Genomic DNA, 12384 nt, shown 5'->3' with positions numbered 1-12384 from the left:
GCCTCCCCCGGGCCTCCCCGGGCCTCCCAGGAGCTGGCACCTGGATGCCTCTGCTGCTTCCCGCTGGGTTTCGGCTCAGACCTGCCGCTCAGTGTAGCCTCCCTGCACCCCTCCCTCTGTCCGCGAGGACCCCCCATGTCCGCTCTCTGGTGATGCCCCCAAGTTGCGTCTCATTTCCCGCTGGGGAATTTCTCACCCACCAGCACTTGTACCCCAGAGACGCAGCGCCCCAAAACGGCCCCTGCCTCCCCACCCCCTCCATTCCGACCAGGAACCCCTTCTCCGGGAGCTCATCCCTCACGTAGGGCAAGGGCCCAATCCTCTTCTCTGACTCCGCTGGGGGATGGGGCTGGGCCGCTGTCTCCCTGCCCCGGCCCGGCAGAGCGGGGGACCAGGGTCTTCTCCAGCCTAGCAGACCCGGCACCGACCCCCAAACAGCAGGGAAGGACAGAGGAGAAAGCAAGTCCCTCCACTCTTAGCTCGACTCAGCACTGTCAGAACCAACGGGCTGCCTTAGAGCAGGGCTTGGGGACTGGAGGCTGGGACACAGCTTGTGACCCTTCGTGCCAGAGGGGAGGTGTCCTGCAGAGTCCGTGTGGGCATATCTGCGGCCCCCGCCGGGGCACACAGCCCCCCCCCAGCATAAAGGGCAGAGCCAGGCGGGGTGGGGGAGGGGGTGACCCTGCTGGATGGGCCCAGCGAAGCCAGTGCCTTGGGCGATGCCCCCTGGGATCCCAAAGGGGTCCTTCACACTCAGGGAGGCCAAGTAAGGTTCTCCCAAGCGTGAGCCCTGGGGAGTGCCATGGGCGAGGGGTCAGCGCATGGACAAAGGCCTGAGCTCCCACACAGCTGAGACCGGGCCCTGGGGGTGGGGGACCCAGCGCTGGCCACACGCCCACTCCCTTGCTCGACCCCACCTGAGCCGGCCCCCGGCAAGCTGGGCTGCCCCCAGGGCCCCACCATGGGGCTGGTCCAAGCCCCCCGACTCCCGGCGTGCTCCGTGGGCTTCTGGGGGTAAGCAGGCAGCCCAGGCGTGGGACCGGGGAGAGTGAGGGGCAGATGGCAGCCGGGTGCCGTGGCCGTGGGCGTGGTCCCTCTCTGGAGGCGCCTCTGATCTCTGCGCCGTGCCCCGCCCGAGCCCGCACCTGCCCAGGGATCTCCCCGTGCCGCTGCCTCGGGCCGGCTCACACCGTGGACCCCGCGTGACACACGTCAGGACACGTCCCGTCGTTCCCGCTCCCATCCTGGAAGCGGAGCTGTGACGGCTGGGTGTCTCCCAGCGGGGTCACCGCAAGGCGGGGCCGGGACCAAGAAGCCCCCCACCCCGCCCAGCTGGCGGCCCAGCAAGGCCCCAGTGGCCCTTGGACATGTGTCCTATGAAAAAGAAAAACTGGCCCGGGAAGCAGCGGGCGGCAGGGGCTCCCACCCGAGCTGTGTGCAGGCCTGGCCATGACGCTGGCCAGGACAATGCCAGGGATGGCCTTGCACTTGGCCACACCCCCGTCCAGAAGGGGTCAAGCCCCCCTGTGGCATTGCTGAGGGGCCAGAAGCACGGTCGGCAACAACATTTCCAATACTTGGACCAGCACAGGCGTGGGCCTGCATCATACGTGCACTCTGTATGTGCGTCTCTTCCCAGATGTGTGTCTGGACCATGCATTGTGTTGTGTGTGTCTGGATCATGCACATGTGTCGTCTGTGATTCTGGATCTTGCGTGTGTGTTGTGTGTCTGCATCATGTGTGTTATGTATGTCTGGATCTTGCATGTGTGTTGTGTGTCTGGATCATACATGTGTTGTGTGTGTCTGGATCATGTGTGTGTTGTGTGTGTTATGTGTGTGTCTGGATCATGTGTGTGTATTGCGTGTGTCTGGATCATGTGTGTGTGTTGTGTGTGTCTGCATCGTGTGTGTGTGCTGCATGTGTCTGGATCATGTGTGTGTTGTGTGTGTTATGTGTGTGTCTGGATCATGCGTGTGTATTGCGTGTGTCTGGATCATGTGTGTGTTGTGTGTCTGGATCTTGCATGTGTGTTGTGTGTGAGTCTGGATCATGTGTGTTGTGTGTGTCTGGATCATGTGTGTGTTGTGTGTGTGTCAGGATCATGCATGTGTGTTGTGTGTGTCTAAATCGTGTGTGTGTTGTGTGTGTGCCTGGGTTATGCATGTGTGTTGTATATGTATCTGGATCATGCGTGCGTGCTGTGTGTGTGAGTCTGGATCACATATGTGTGTTGTGTGTGTCTGGATCATGTGTGTGTGTTGCGTGTATCTCTGCATGCTGGAACTTGACCTGCACTTAGCCTGTGATCCCGCTGCCATGCCCCGAGCCATGTCCCCGGCATCCCTGTGTGGCGCCCTCAGGGCTGAGCCTGACACTCTGTCCACTAGGCCACAGGGAAACGCAACCCCGTGCCCTTGTCTCAGCTCAGGACTGAAGCCCATGTCGGTGGGTTTCTGACCTGGGAACTGAAGAAAAGCCAGAGGTCACGGCAGGAAGGGCCCACAGTGGCCCCGGGGCGGGTGAGCTGGCCGCCATGCTGGGGGAAGCACAGTGCCCGGGGCCACCAGACGACGGGGCCAGATGCCCGCTGCCCGCCACGGGTACCAGGCACAGGCAGGAGGCGGGACAGGTGTCCGTCGGTCCATCTGAGGAAGCACAGGGGCCGCCGAGGCGCGGGTTCAACGTCCAGTGCCTGAGGACACAGCCTGGACCCCCGCGGGAGCTCCTGTCCCCGTCGGATCTGTGCTGTCTGTGGGGCAGCCGTGCCCCGACCCTCCTGGGCCTAACCCCCGCTTGGTCAGAGAAGCCCTTGGGCTTCCGGGGTCCTCAGGGCCGCCCTGGGCAGGGTCCCATGTCCTGGCTGAGACTTGCCCCCCACCCGCCCCCGCGACCAGCAGGTAGCAACCACCGGACCCTCAGACTGCAGGAACCCACCCCCCAGGCACCCTTCCCATCCTGTCAGCCAGGCAGTCAGCGGGCTCTCTGCCTCTGTCCGCCTCTGCCTCTGTCTCTCTCTGTGTGTCTCTCTGTCTCTCTCTCCCCCTATCTCCCTTCCCCTTTCTCCCTCTCCCCCCCCTCTCTCCACCTCTCTGTCTCTCTCTCCCTTTCTCTCTTTCTCCCTTTCTCTCTCTCTCTCTCTCCCTCTCTCTCCATCTCTCTGCCTCTGTCTCTGTCTGTCTCTTGTCTTTGGGCTGCTGCGTAACAAAAATCTTAGCACCAGTCACACAGGACGCTGTAGCCCCGAACATGCTCCCTGCGTCTGTGACTGGGCCCCGTGGCCGACCCTCTGGTCTCAGGAGAGGAGGAAATCTCTCCTGAGGCCAACAGTCCGATAGTCACAGAGTTTCAGGGTCCCCATCATGCTCCAGGAGCCGCCCACGCAGGGCAGGGGCAAATATTTGGGCCAAATGTGACCCCGCGCAGAGTCTGGAGAGGCCTGGGCGGGCTAGAGGGGGCTAGAGGGGCCTGGGGGGGCCTGGAGGGGGCTGGAGGAGCGTGAAGGGGGCTGGGTGCCCCTGACAATGAGCTTTTGATTTTCCTGTTTGGGTCACACCCAGTGATGCTCAGGGGCTACTCCTGGCTCTGCACTCAGGAATCTCCTGGTGGTGCTTGGGGGACCCTACGGGATGCCGGGGATTGAACTTGGGTCGGCCACGTGCAAGGCAAATGCCCTCCCCCGCTGGGCTGTCGCTCTGGTCCTGTGAAGCATCTTTTTTTTTGACTGCATGGGCGTCCACCCAGCGAACGCATTGGACAAAACTCTGTGGACGTGTGCGTCCCTCCCCACCCACCAGCTCGGCCCCTGGCATTGACCCCTTGGAGCTGAAAACGTGTGTCCACAACCCAAACCCACGCAGGGGCATGTGGCAGCTTCGAGCCCAGATGGCCACTCTGGGGGGTCGCCAGGGTGGTGGGGGCTGAGCGCAGGGCCTCGAGGGTCCCGAGCGGGGCTGGTCAGTGCGTGGCAGTGACCCGGCCTCATGGCGCGGGAGTGCCAGTGCGTGGACGTGGACAGGCAGCGGGAAAGGGGCTGCCTGGAGGGCCGGAACGCAGTGGCCACCGCGGCACTTGGGAGCCGGCTTCAAACACACACTGAGCTGCACAGAGACCCCCGGGGAAGACAGGCGTGGCGGGGTGCCCATGGCAGAGGGTCGACCCCCACTGGCCTGGGCGTCCAGACCCTGGTCCCCCTGCCTCCACGGCACAACACCCCCCGCTGTCCCCAGACACGGTGGTCCTAGGGGGACCCTGAGGGGCACCCAGGGAGCAGAGGGAGTGCTGGGACTAGGGTGCAAATGGGGGGACCCAGGGCGGGCACAGCCCAAGGCAGGGTCGCTCTCTCCTCATGGTAGAACCCCCTTCGAGGGCCCCAGCAGACCAGGCCTGGGCCGGGAGGACTGGAGAGGGCCCCGCGCACACCCCGGGCGGCTGGAAGGGGCCCACCCAGCTGCTCTGTCATCAAATTTTTCTCTGACCCCAGGCAGATGTGGGGCGGCCCCTCCCCTCCCCCCGCGGAGGGTGAGGCTGGAGGGTCTGGCCGGGGGGCTTCAACTCAGCCCGAGGGTCCCCCCATTTCCCAAGGACCTTTCAGCCACCGCCCCAGCCTGTGTGTGTTGGGGGGAAGGGGAGGTGAGTTAATGACACGTCTAAATGCATCAGCAAAAGTGGGGTGCCCTCCGAACCCCTGGGCCTCACCCAGCCCCCAAGCCTTCCCCACCCTGCACCCAGAGGCAGCAGCAGGACCCCGTGCGGGTCCTGTGCCAGCCTTGCCCCCATCAGCCGTGGTGGTGTAGGGCTGGAGACCAGTTATTCGGAAAGGACCGTTCCTCTCTGGCGGGAGCGCAGGGGGCCCCTCCCCTCAGGGCTGCCCTTCCCCCACCGCCCAAGGTCTGCGGGCCTTGAACACGTCAGGGGTCCCGCTTGCCCCAACCTGGGGACCCTGGAACCGCTAGAGCCCTGATCCTGAATGCTGGGGGTGGGGGGGAGGATTGAAGCACCCCTAGTCCAGAACAGGGGGTCTGAGGTGCCCCTGAGCTCATGGGCTCAAGACCGGGGCACCCAGATGCGTGGTTTTGCTGAGGGAGCCCATCCCCGCCTCATTGTGCAGGGGGCACCCACTGGAGAGTCCTCAGGAGGCAGAGACCCCAGCCTGGGGCAAAGCCTTGGCGTGGCCCAGCCCGTCCACCCCCGCCCCCCAGCCCCCAGCCCCTGAGTGCTGAGTATCTTGGTGCGAGGCTGAGACGGGATAACACACAGAGACAGGATAACGTTTTCATCCTTTTTATTCAGAACCCGGCAAAGGAGCTCGGGTGGTTCAGAAGGGCGGACCCTCTGAACAGATTTGTCTTCAAGTTCAAAATCAAAGTCATGAACAATCGATTCGAAAACCAAGTCACGGACAATCAATTCAAAAACCAAGTCAAAAACCAAGTCAAAAACCAAGTCAATCAATTCAAAAACCAAGTCAAAAACCAAGTCACAGACAATCAATTCAAAATCAAAGTCGTGGTCAATCAATTCAAAATCAGAGTCATGGACAACCAATGAGCATCAACCGAGTGGGCATCGAGTGGGCATGGTGGTCTGGACTGGCACTGGTGGAATGATGGTGGTGGCAGGAGGAACGCGGAGAGGGTGAGCGCGGGGCCTGTCAGCTGGATGGTGAGTGGGCTGTGGGCTGGGGCGAGGCTTTGGGGGCCGATCAATCAATTGGCAAAGTGGAGGCCAGATCGGGCGGGGTGCCTTTGGCATGACCAATGAGGGCCCAGCGTGGAAGGGCGGCCCAGGCCTCCACATAAATACAAAATATAACTTAGTATAACTTTAATTTTTTTTGTACAAATATACAGGGTTTTCTCTTTTCTCCTTTTTTCCCTTTTTCCACGGTGGCGTGCGTGTGCGCGTGTGCGTGTGTGTGTGGTGTGTGGGGTTTTGTTTTGTATTTTTTTTCTCTTGGCACTGAGATTGGCAGGGGTTCCGCATTTCGTGTAAGTGACTCTTTAAAGCTTTCCACCTTGGGGCCCGTGTTCTCCTCCTGCACAAAACGGTTTAGGGGGACGGTCTGGAGACATCGCAGAGTTGGCCAAGTTGGGAACGCAGCCGGGCGCGCGTGGCCCCCGCTGCGTGCGCGGCCCCAGCCGAGGCCCCGCGCTCCTGCTCTTCTCTCCCTCTCCGCTGCGCTGCCCGGCGGGTCGGCTCCGGGCTCCGTCCAGGGGGCACTCACTGCGGGAGAGGCCACAGGGGGGTCGTGAGCCGCGCGCGCGCCCCGCCCGCCCCCGCCCGCCTCCCGGGCCGCGCGCCCACCTCCTCATCGCAGGCGCTTGCGCGGCGTCTGCTCCGCCGGGCCCACGGCGGGAGCAGCGGCCGCGGGGGCGCATCCCGCGGGCACCTCGTTGGAGGCGGACTTGTTGTCGGGCGCGGGCCGTTTGCGCTTGGCGAAGAAATCTGCGGGCGACAGCGCGAGCAGCCGGTCAGGGCGCGGCGCGGCGGGCATCCCTGCGGGCGGGAGGACGCGGAGGCGGTCGGCACGGGGGGCGCGGCGCTGTGTCAGCGTTCCTGCCCCCTGTCCCGCGGCCAAGACCCCGGGGCGCGCGCGCCCGCCCCCGCCCGCGCGCGCGCCCGCCCGCCCTCGGGGCGGGGACCCGGACCCCCGGCCGGCCGGACAAAGCGCGCGCGCGGGGCGGGGCCGCGCGCACTCACCGGAGAGGAGCGACCCGGGCAGCTTCTTGGGCGCGGCGCCGGCCGCGGCGGTGGACGGGCCGGCCGGGGCGGGCTCGGGCGCGGGCGCGGGCGCGGGCGCGGGCGCGGGCGCGGGCGCGGGCTCGGGCGCGCTGGGCGGCGGCGGCGGCGGCTCGGCCGCGGGCTCCTCGGGCTCGGGCGGCGGCGGCGCGGCCGCCTCGGGCGCGGGGGCCGCCGCGGGCGCGTCGCTGCAGGGCGACGCGGGCGCCTCGGCCGGGCCGTCGAGGGCCTCGGCGGCGGCCGGCGGCGCGGGGGGCGGGTGCTCGTCCGCGCCGGCCGGGCGGGGCCGCGGCGCCAGCAGCAGGCGGCAGCGCCCCACCTGCACCGTCTCGCGGTAGAAGGCGGGCACCGAGTCGCTGTCCACCTCCGTCCACTGCAGGCGCCCGGGGCCGCGCAGAGGCACGTCCTGCTGGAAGTTGTAGTCCCAGCGGCGCTGGTCCTCGGCGTTGAGCTCGGCCAGGCGCAGCTGCAGCTCGCGGCTCAGCTCCTCGTGGTCCACCGGGCCGAAGAGGCTGCGGCAGGCGCTGGAGCGCGCCAGCCCCGGGAAGCTGCGGCGGGAGACCAGGCGCTCCATGGCCAGCGATCTGCGGGGACACGCGGGCGGGCGGTGGGCGCGGGGACAAGGGCGGGCGGGCGGGAGGGCGGGCGGGCAGGGGCGCGGGGCGCGGCGCTACCTGGCTGATGGGCCCTGGGCTGCACCGCTCGTCGCGTCCGGCCGCGCCCCCTCCGTGGCCACGGTCCTGGCGGGCTCGCTCGTCGCCGGCTGGCGCTGGCTGGGCTGGCACCCACCGAGCGCGGAGCACTGGCCTGTGGAACGCCCAGCCCTCGCGCGCCCCTTTATACGCGAGGGTCGCGGCCGCCCCCCCGCCCCCCGCGCGGGCCCCGCCGCGATTAGCATAATGTAGTATTTTCAGTTTCAACAACACCCCGGCCATTGGCCCGCGCCGCGCGCGCCCCGCCCCGCCGGCCGCCCCGCCCCCGCGCGCCGCCCATTGGCCCGGCGCGCGCCCCTGGGCGGCCGGGGCGCGCGCTGATTGGCGCGCACGGCCGGGGCGCGCGGGCGCGGGGCCCGGGGGCGGCGCGCGGGGCGGGGCCCGAGTTAAAGGGCGCTGCGGGCGGTAACGCGACACCGCGGCGCCCCGCCCCCTCGGCCCATCTCCCCCACCGCCCCCCCCCCCCGGCCCGCGCCCGCCCCCCGCCCCGCCACCTCCTTTGTCTGCCGGCGGGGGCTTCGCGGCGACGACGCGGGCGCCCCCGGCCCGGCCCCGCGCGCGCGCGCCCGCCCGCCCGTGTGCCCGGACGACGACGCCCGACGGGCGCGGGGTGCCCCCGGCCCGCGGCTCGCCCGCGCCGGCCGCGCCCGTGCCCGCCGCGTGCGGACCACGGGCCGCGCGGCGCCCCGCGCCCACCTGCGGGGCGCGTGCCCCCCGCCCCCACCCCGGCCTGCCCTTGAACCCGCCCCGCCTCGACGGGAAGCGACGGGCAGGTGCCCGCGGGCCCCGCACGGCCGCGCGCCCCCCGCGCTGCGCCCCGAGCGCGGGGTCCGGCACCCTCCCCCCCCACACACAGCCCAGCGTCTGCCCGAGGAATCGTGCGGGTTGTCGGGGAAGGGACCTGGACGCTTGCCAGGGCCTGCGGCCAGGGGGCCCGACTGGGGAGGGGGCGGGGCGGGGAGGCAGCCCGCGGGCCGGGGGCTGGCAGAAGACCCCCCCCAGCCTCGGAGGCGCACGGGTGCGCCCCGGCCCTCGCGGCCGGACCCCAGGCCGCCGCGTTGGTCACTCTCTTCAAGTCCTTTCCGATCCGACGTTGTGTCCGGAGTTAGCAGCCCCAGGGGAGGGGGCTTCCGTTGCTGACCCCCGGGGCTCTGGGCCCGGCCGCCGCCGTCGGCGGGGGGCACCGGGGGCCGACAGGGGCCCACCACAACCTCCGCTGCCACCTCGAACCCTGGGCCACAGAGAAAAGTACCCCCGCTCCAGCTGTGGGTGTGGACACAGGCTTCGAAGTGACGGCCCCCCCTCCCCAGGGCTGCCTACCCGGACTAGCCCCCGTCTGCTGGGTCCCCAAGGCCAGGGGTCCGGGCCTGGGCCCGCCCCTCCCGCCCCTCCCCTGCAGCCTCAGGTCCCGTCCTTCTGTCTCCCGGAGCGGGACTCAGGCCGCAGGGTCCCGGGTCCCCTGCAGGGACAAGCCTGCGCGCGTGGCACCCCGAGCCTGAGCTGGTGTCGCATGTCCCCACACGCCCGGCTTTCCCGCCCCGCCGGGACCCCCGGCGCCCACCCTCCGCCCGGGAGGTTCCCGCTTGCCCGCGCCCCGCCCGTCTCTGCTGCGTTCTGCTCGCCCGTGACCCTGAGCCGGTGCGGGTGGGTTCTTGAACCCGGGCCAGAGTCCCCCCTCCCTCCCCGCACCAGAGACAGGCCTAGGGGGGAGTCTCGAGTCCAGTCCCGCACCCCCAGGCCCCGGTAAGTGCACACATGAGTCTGGATGCTACTTTTGCAATTAAAAATGTATCTGAGGGAAGAAAGGAAACAAAAGAAGCAATGTTTGCGGTCTCGCGAGGCTGCCCACCGGGAGGGGTGCTGGTCCCCGCTGGGCTGGGGGGCCACTGGGGGCCTTTGCCGAGAGGGGCTACAGGCCGGGGGGAGCTGCGGAGAGGCCGGCCTCGCCCCTTTCTCTTTCCTATGAGCGGAGCGCACAGAGTGGTGGGTGCCAGGGAGCCCCACGCCGGGCCCCTCACGGGAATGGCCACGCAGCCCCCTCCGCTGGCCGCCGGCGTCCCCGGGGCACCCTGGGCAGCTGCGTTCCCAAGTGGCTGGAGCGGGCACCCCCGGAGGCCCCCCGCAGCCCGCTGCAGCTCAGCGGGAGGCAGCGGGAGTGAGGCGCAGTCTGGACTCCGGGGCTCCTGCCTCCCGCCCGGGGCCGCTGCTGTCCAGGGCCCGGCGCGTCCCGTCCCGGGTGAGAAGTTGAGCGGAATAGCAGGACACGCTGGAGCTGGGTGGGGGCGGCCCGCCCCGGCCCTAGCGGGCTCCCCTCGGCGCAGCGCTGTTCTGCAGGTTTGCACTTGGAAACTGAGGCCCTGAGGGGAACACTTTCCCGGCCAGTTTGCTGCGCCCAGAAGGTGCCGGGCCCCGTCCTTGGGCCCATGCTGCCCCCTGGCGGCCGGCGCCGCGACTGCGCCCACCTCCGAGTGTCCACGTGGAACTGCTCCCCAGCCCACCGCGGAGGCCCATGCAGGGGCCAGGGCGGGCGCCTGCTCCAGAGGCCTGGGGAGCCGGCCCTGCCCGGCCCCTGGATGGACCCTGAGGAGACGGCCCTGCCCGCCCCCTGCACAGGCGGTGCCTGCTACTCTCCAGGCCCCAGTATTCTCCGGGCCCCAGTACTCTCTAGATCCCTCCCAGTACTCTCCAGGCCCCAGTACTCTCCAGATCCCCCAGTACTCTCTAGATCCCCCAGTACTCTCCAGACCCCCCCAGTACTCTCTAGATCTCCCAGTACTCTCCAGGGCCCAGTACTCTTTAGACACCCCAGTACTCTCCAGGGCCCAGTACTCTTTAGACACCCCAGTACTCTCCAGGGCCCAGTACTCTCTAGATCCCCCAGTACTCTCCAGGGCCCAGTACTCTCTAGATCCCCCAGTACTCTCCAGGTCCCAGTACTCTCTAGATCCCCCAGTACTCTCCAGTACCCAGTACTCTCCAGATGCCCCAGTACTCTCTAGATCCCTCCCAGTACTCTCTAGACACCCCAGTACTCTCCAGACCCCCCAGTACTCTCTAGATCCCCCAGTACTCTCCAGGTCCCAGTACTCTCTAGATCCCCCAGTACTCTCCAGTACCCAGTACTCTCTAGATCCCCCAGTACTCTCCAGTGCCCAGTACTCTCCAGATGCCCCAGTACTCTCTAGATCCCTCCCAGTACTCTCTAGACACCCCAGTACTCTCCAGACCCCCCAGTACTCTCTAGATCCCCCAGTACTCTCCAGTTCCAAGTACTCTCCAGACCCCCCCAGTACTCTCTAGATTTCCCAGTACTCTCCAGGGCCCAGTACTTTTTAGACACCCCAGTACTCTCCAGGCCCCAGTACTCTCCAGACCCCCCAGTACTCTCTAGATCCCCCAGTACTCTCCAGTTCCCAGTACTCTCCAGACCCCCCCAGTACTCTCTAGATCTCCCAGTACTCTCCAGTTCCAAGTACTCTCCAGACCCCCCCAGTATTCTCTAGATCTCCCAGTACTCTCCAGGGCCCAGTACTCTTTAGACACCCCAGTACTCTCCAGTACCCAGTACTCTCTAGATCCCCCAGTACTCTCCAGTACCCAGTACTCTCCAGATGCCCCAGTACTCTCTAGATCCCTCCCAGTACTCTCTAGATCCCCCAGTACTCTCTAGACACCCCAGTACTCTCCAGACCCCTCAGTACTCTCTAGATCCCCCAGTACTCTCTAGACACCCCAGTACTCTCCAGACCCCCCAGTACTCTCTAGATCCCCCAGTACTCTCCAGTACCCAGTACTCTCCAGACGCCCCCAGTACTCTCTAGATCTCCCAGTACTCTCCAGGATCCAGTACTCTCTAGACACCCCAGTACTCTTCAGGGCCAAGTACACTCCAAGCCCCAGTACTATCTAGATCCCCAGTACTCTCTAGATTCCCCCCCCCGTACTCTCCAGGGCCCAGTACTCTCCAGACCCCCCAGTATTCTCCAGGCCTCAGTATTCTCTAGACCGGTCAGTACTCTCCACGCCCCAGTACTCTCCAGACCCTCCCAGTACTCCCCAGGGCCCAGTACTCTCCAGACCTCCCTACTATTCCCCAGGCCCCCATCCTCTCCAGCCCCCTTATTCCCCAGGTTCCTTTATTCTCCATGAGGCCCATGTCCAGGGCACCCCTAGAGTGCCCAGGCGGGGGCCTCAGGTTCTGGGAACCCCAGAAGTCTTACTGCCCGTCTTGCTGAGAGGTGACATTAGCTCAGAGAGGGCTTAGTGACCACCCTGGAGCTTCCCAGCATTGCCCTGCCCCCTCCCCCGGCTCCTGCCGGGGGCCAGTGGTCACAAGAGCCAGAGGAAGTCGAGGGTCCCAACCGTCCCTCTCCAGCGGCGGCCACCTGAGGTGGGCGCAGCTGCCTCTCGCCACGCCCAGCGGGTGCAGATTCTGGGGGTGCAGCTGCCCTCTGGGCTGTGGCTCCCCGGGGACAGCCCCACTAGCAGCTCCTAGACATGATGGCGGGTTGGGGGCTGTCCTGCATTGGGGGAGGCCGAGAGAAGCCCCAGTTCTCCGGGGCTGTGCTCCCCGGCCCTGTGGACGGGAGGCGGGCAGGAGTCAGCCGGCGTGGGCAGGGACAGGGGGGGCTCAGCTTGAGGGTGACGCTGCCTCGGGTCCTTCTCGGCCCATCCGGAGCCCCCGTGGCCTCCTGTTGGAGTCTACACCACCAAGCCCCCAACTTCCAGGCTGGCCGTCCGTCGTCTACCCGTGGGTGCAGCAGACTTCCCACGGCACCCACACCCCCACGAGAAGCGGGGACAGGGGTCGAGGCTCTCCTGGCCTTCAGGACGTGAGTCAGCCCCCCAGGGCCCACAGCTGGCTCGCGTTCCTCTCTCCCTCCTGGCCTGGGCCGCTTCCTCACACCCGGTCCAGGGAGGTGAGCCTCG

The 12384-nt window shown here is 67.0% G+C and overlaps 1 protein-coding gene across 1 annotated transcript; it reads right to left on the bottom strand.

The window, feature by feature from the left end:
• Positions 1–5277: 5277 nt before the first annotated feature.
• On the bottom strand, positions 5278–7658 carry CDKN1C (cyclin dependent kinase inhibitor 1C). Its single transcript, XM_056132023.1, has 4 exons — positions 7417–7658; positions 6704–7326; positions 6308–6499; positions 5278–6226 (listed from the first exon to the last, which is right to left on the bottom strand). Exons 1-3 carry the CDS (start codon positions 7638–7640, stop codon positions 6312–6314), a joined length of 1035 nt encoding a protein of 344 aa, XP_055987998.1. The 5' UTR covers positions 7641–7658; the 3' UTR covers positions 5278–6226; positions 6308–6311.
• Between the last annotated feature and the right edge of the window lie 4726 nt (positions 7659–12384).

The sequence above is a fragment of the Sorex fumeus genome, unplaced genomic scaffold (assembly GCF_029834395.1).
Source record: "Sorex fumeus unplaced genomic scaffold, SorFum_2.1 ptg000093l, whole genome shotgun sequence".
Classification (NCBI taxonomy): domain Eukaryota; kingdom Metazoa; phylum Chordata; class Mammalia; order Eulipotyphla; family Soricidae; genus Sorex; species Sorex fumeus.
The sequence above is the reverse complement of the archived record's forward strand: the minus strand, read 5'-3'. Positions and strand labels throughout refer to the sequence as shown.

Coding starts and splice junctions, on each gene's coding strand:
- CDKN1C (XM_056132023.1), bottom strand. CDS start 7,640: ATGCTAATCGCGGCGGGGCCCGCGCGGGGGGCGGGGGGGCGGCCGCGA. Junction 7,327..7,416: donor GCCCAGGGCCCATCAGCCAG/GTAGCGCCGCGC, acceptor GTGTCCCCGCAG/ATCGCTGGCCATGGAGCGCC. Junction 6,500..6,703: donor GCCCGGGTCGCTCCTCTCCG/GTGAGTGCGCGC, acceptor TCCCGCCCGCAG/GGATGCCCGCCGCGCCGCGC.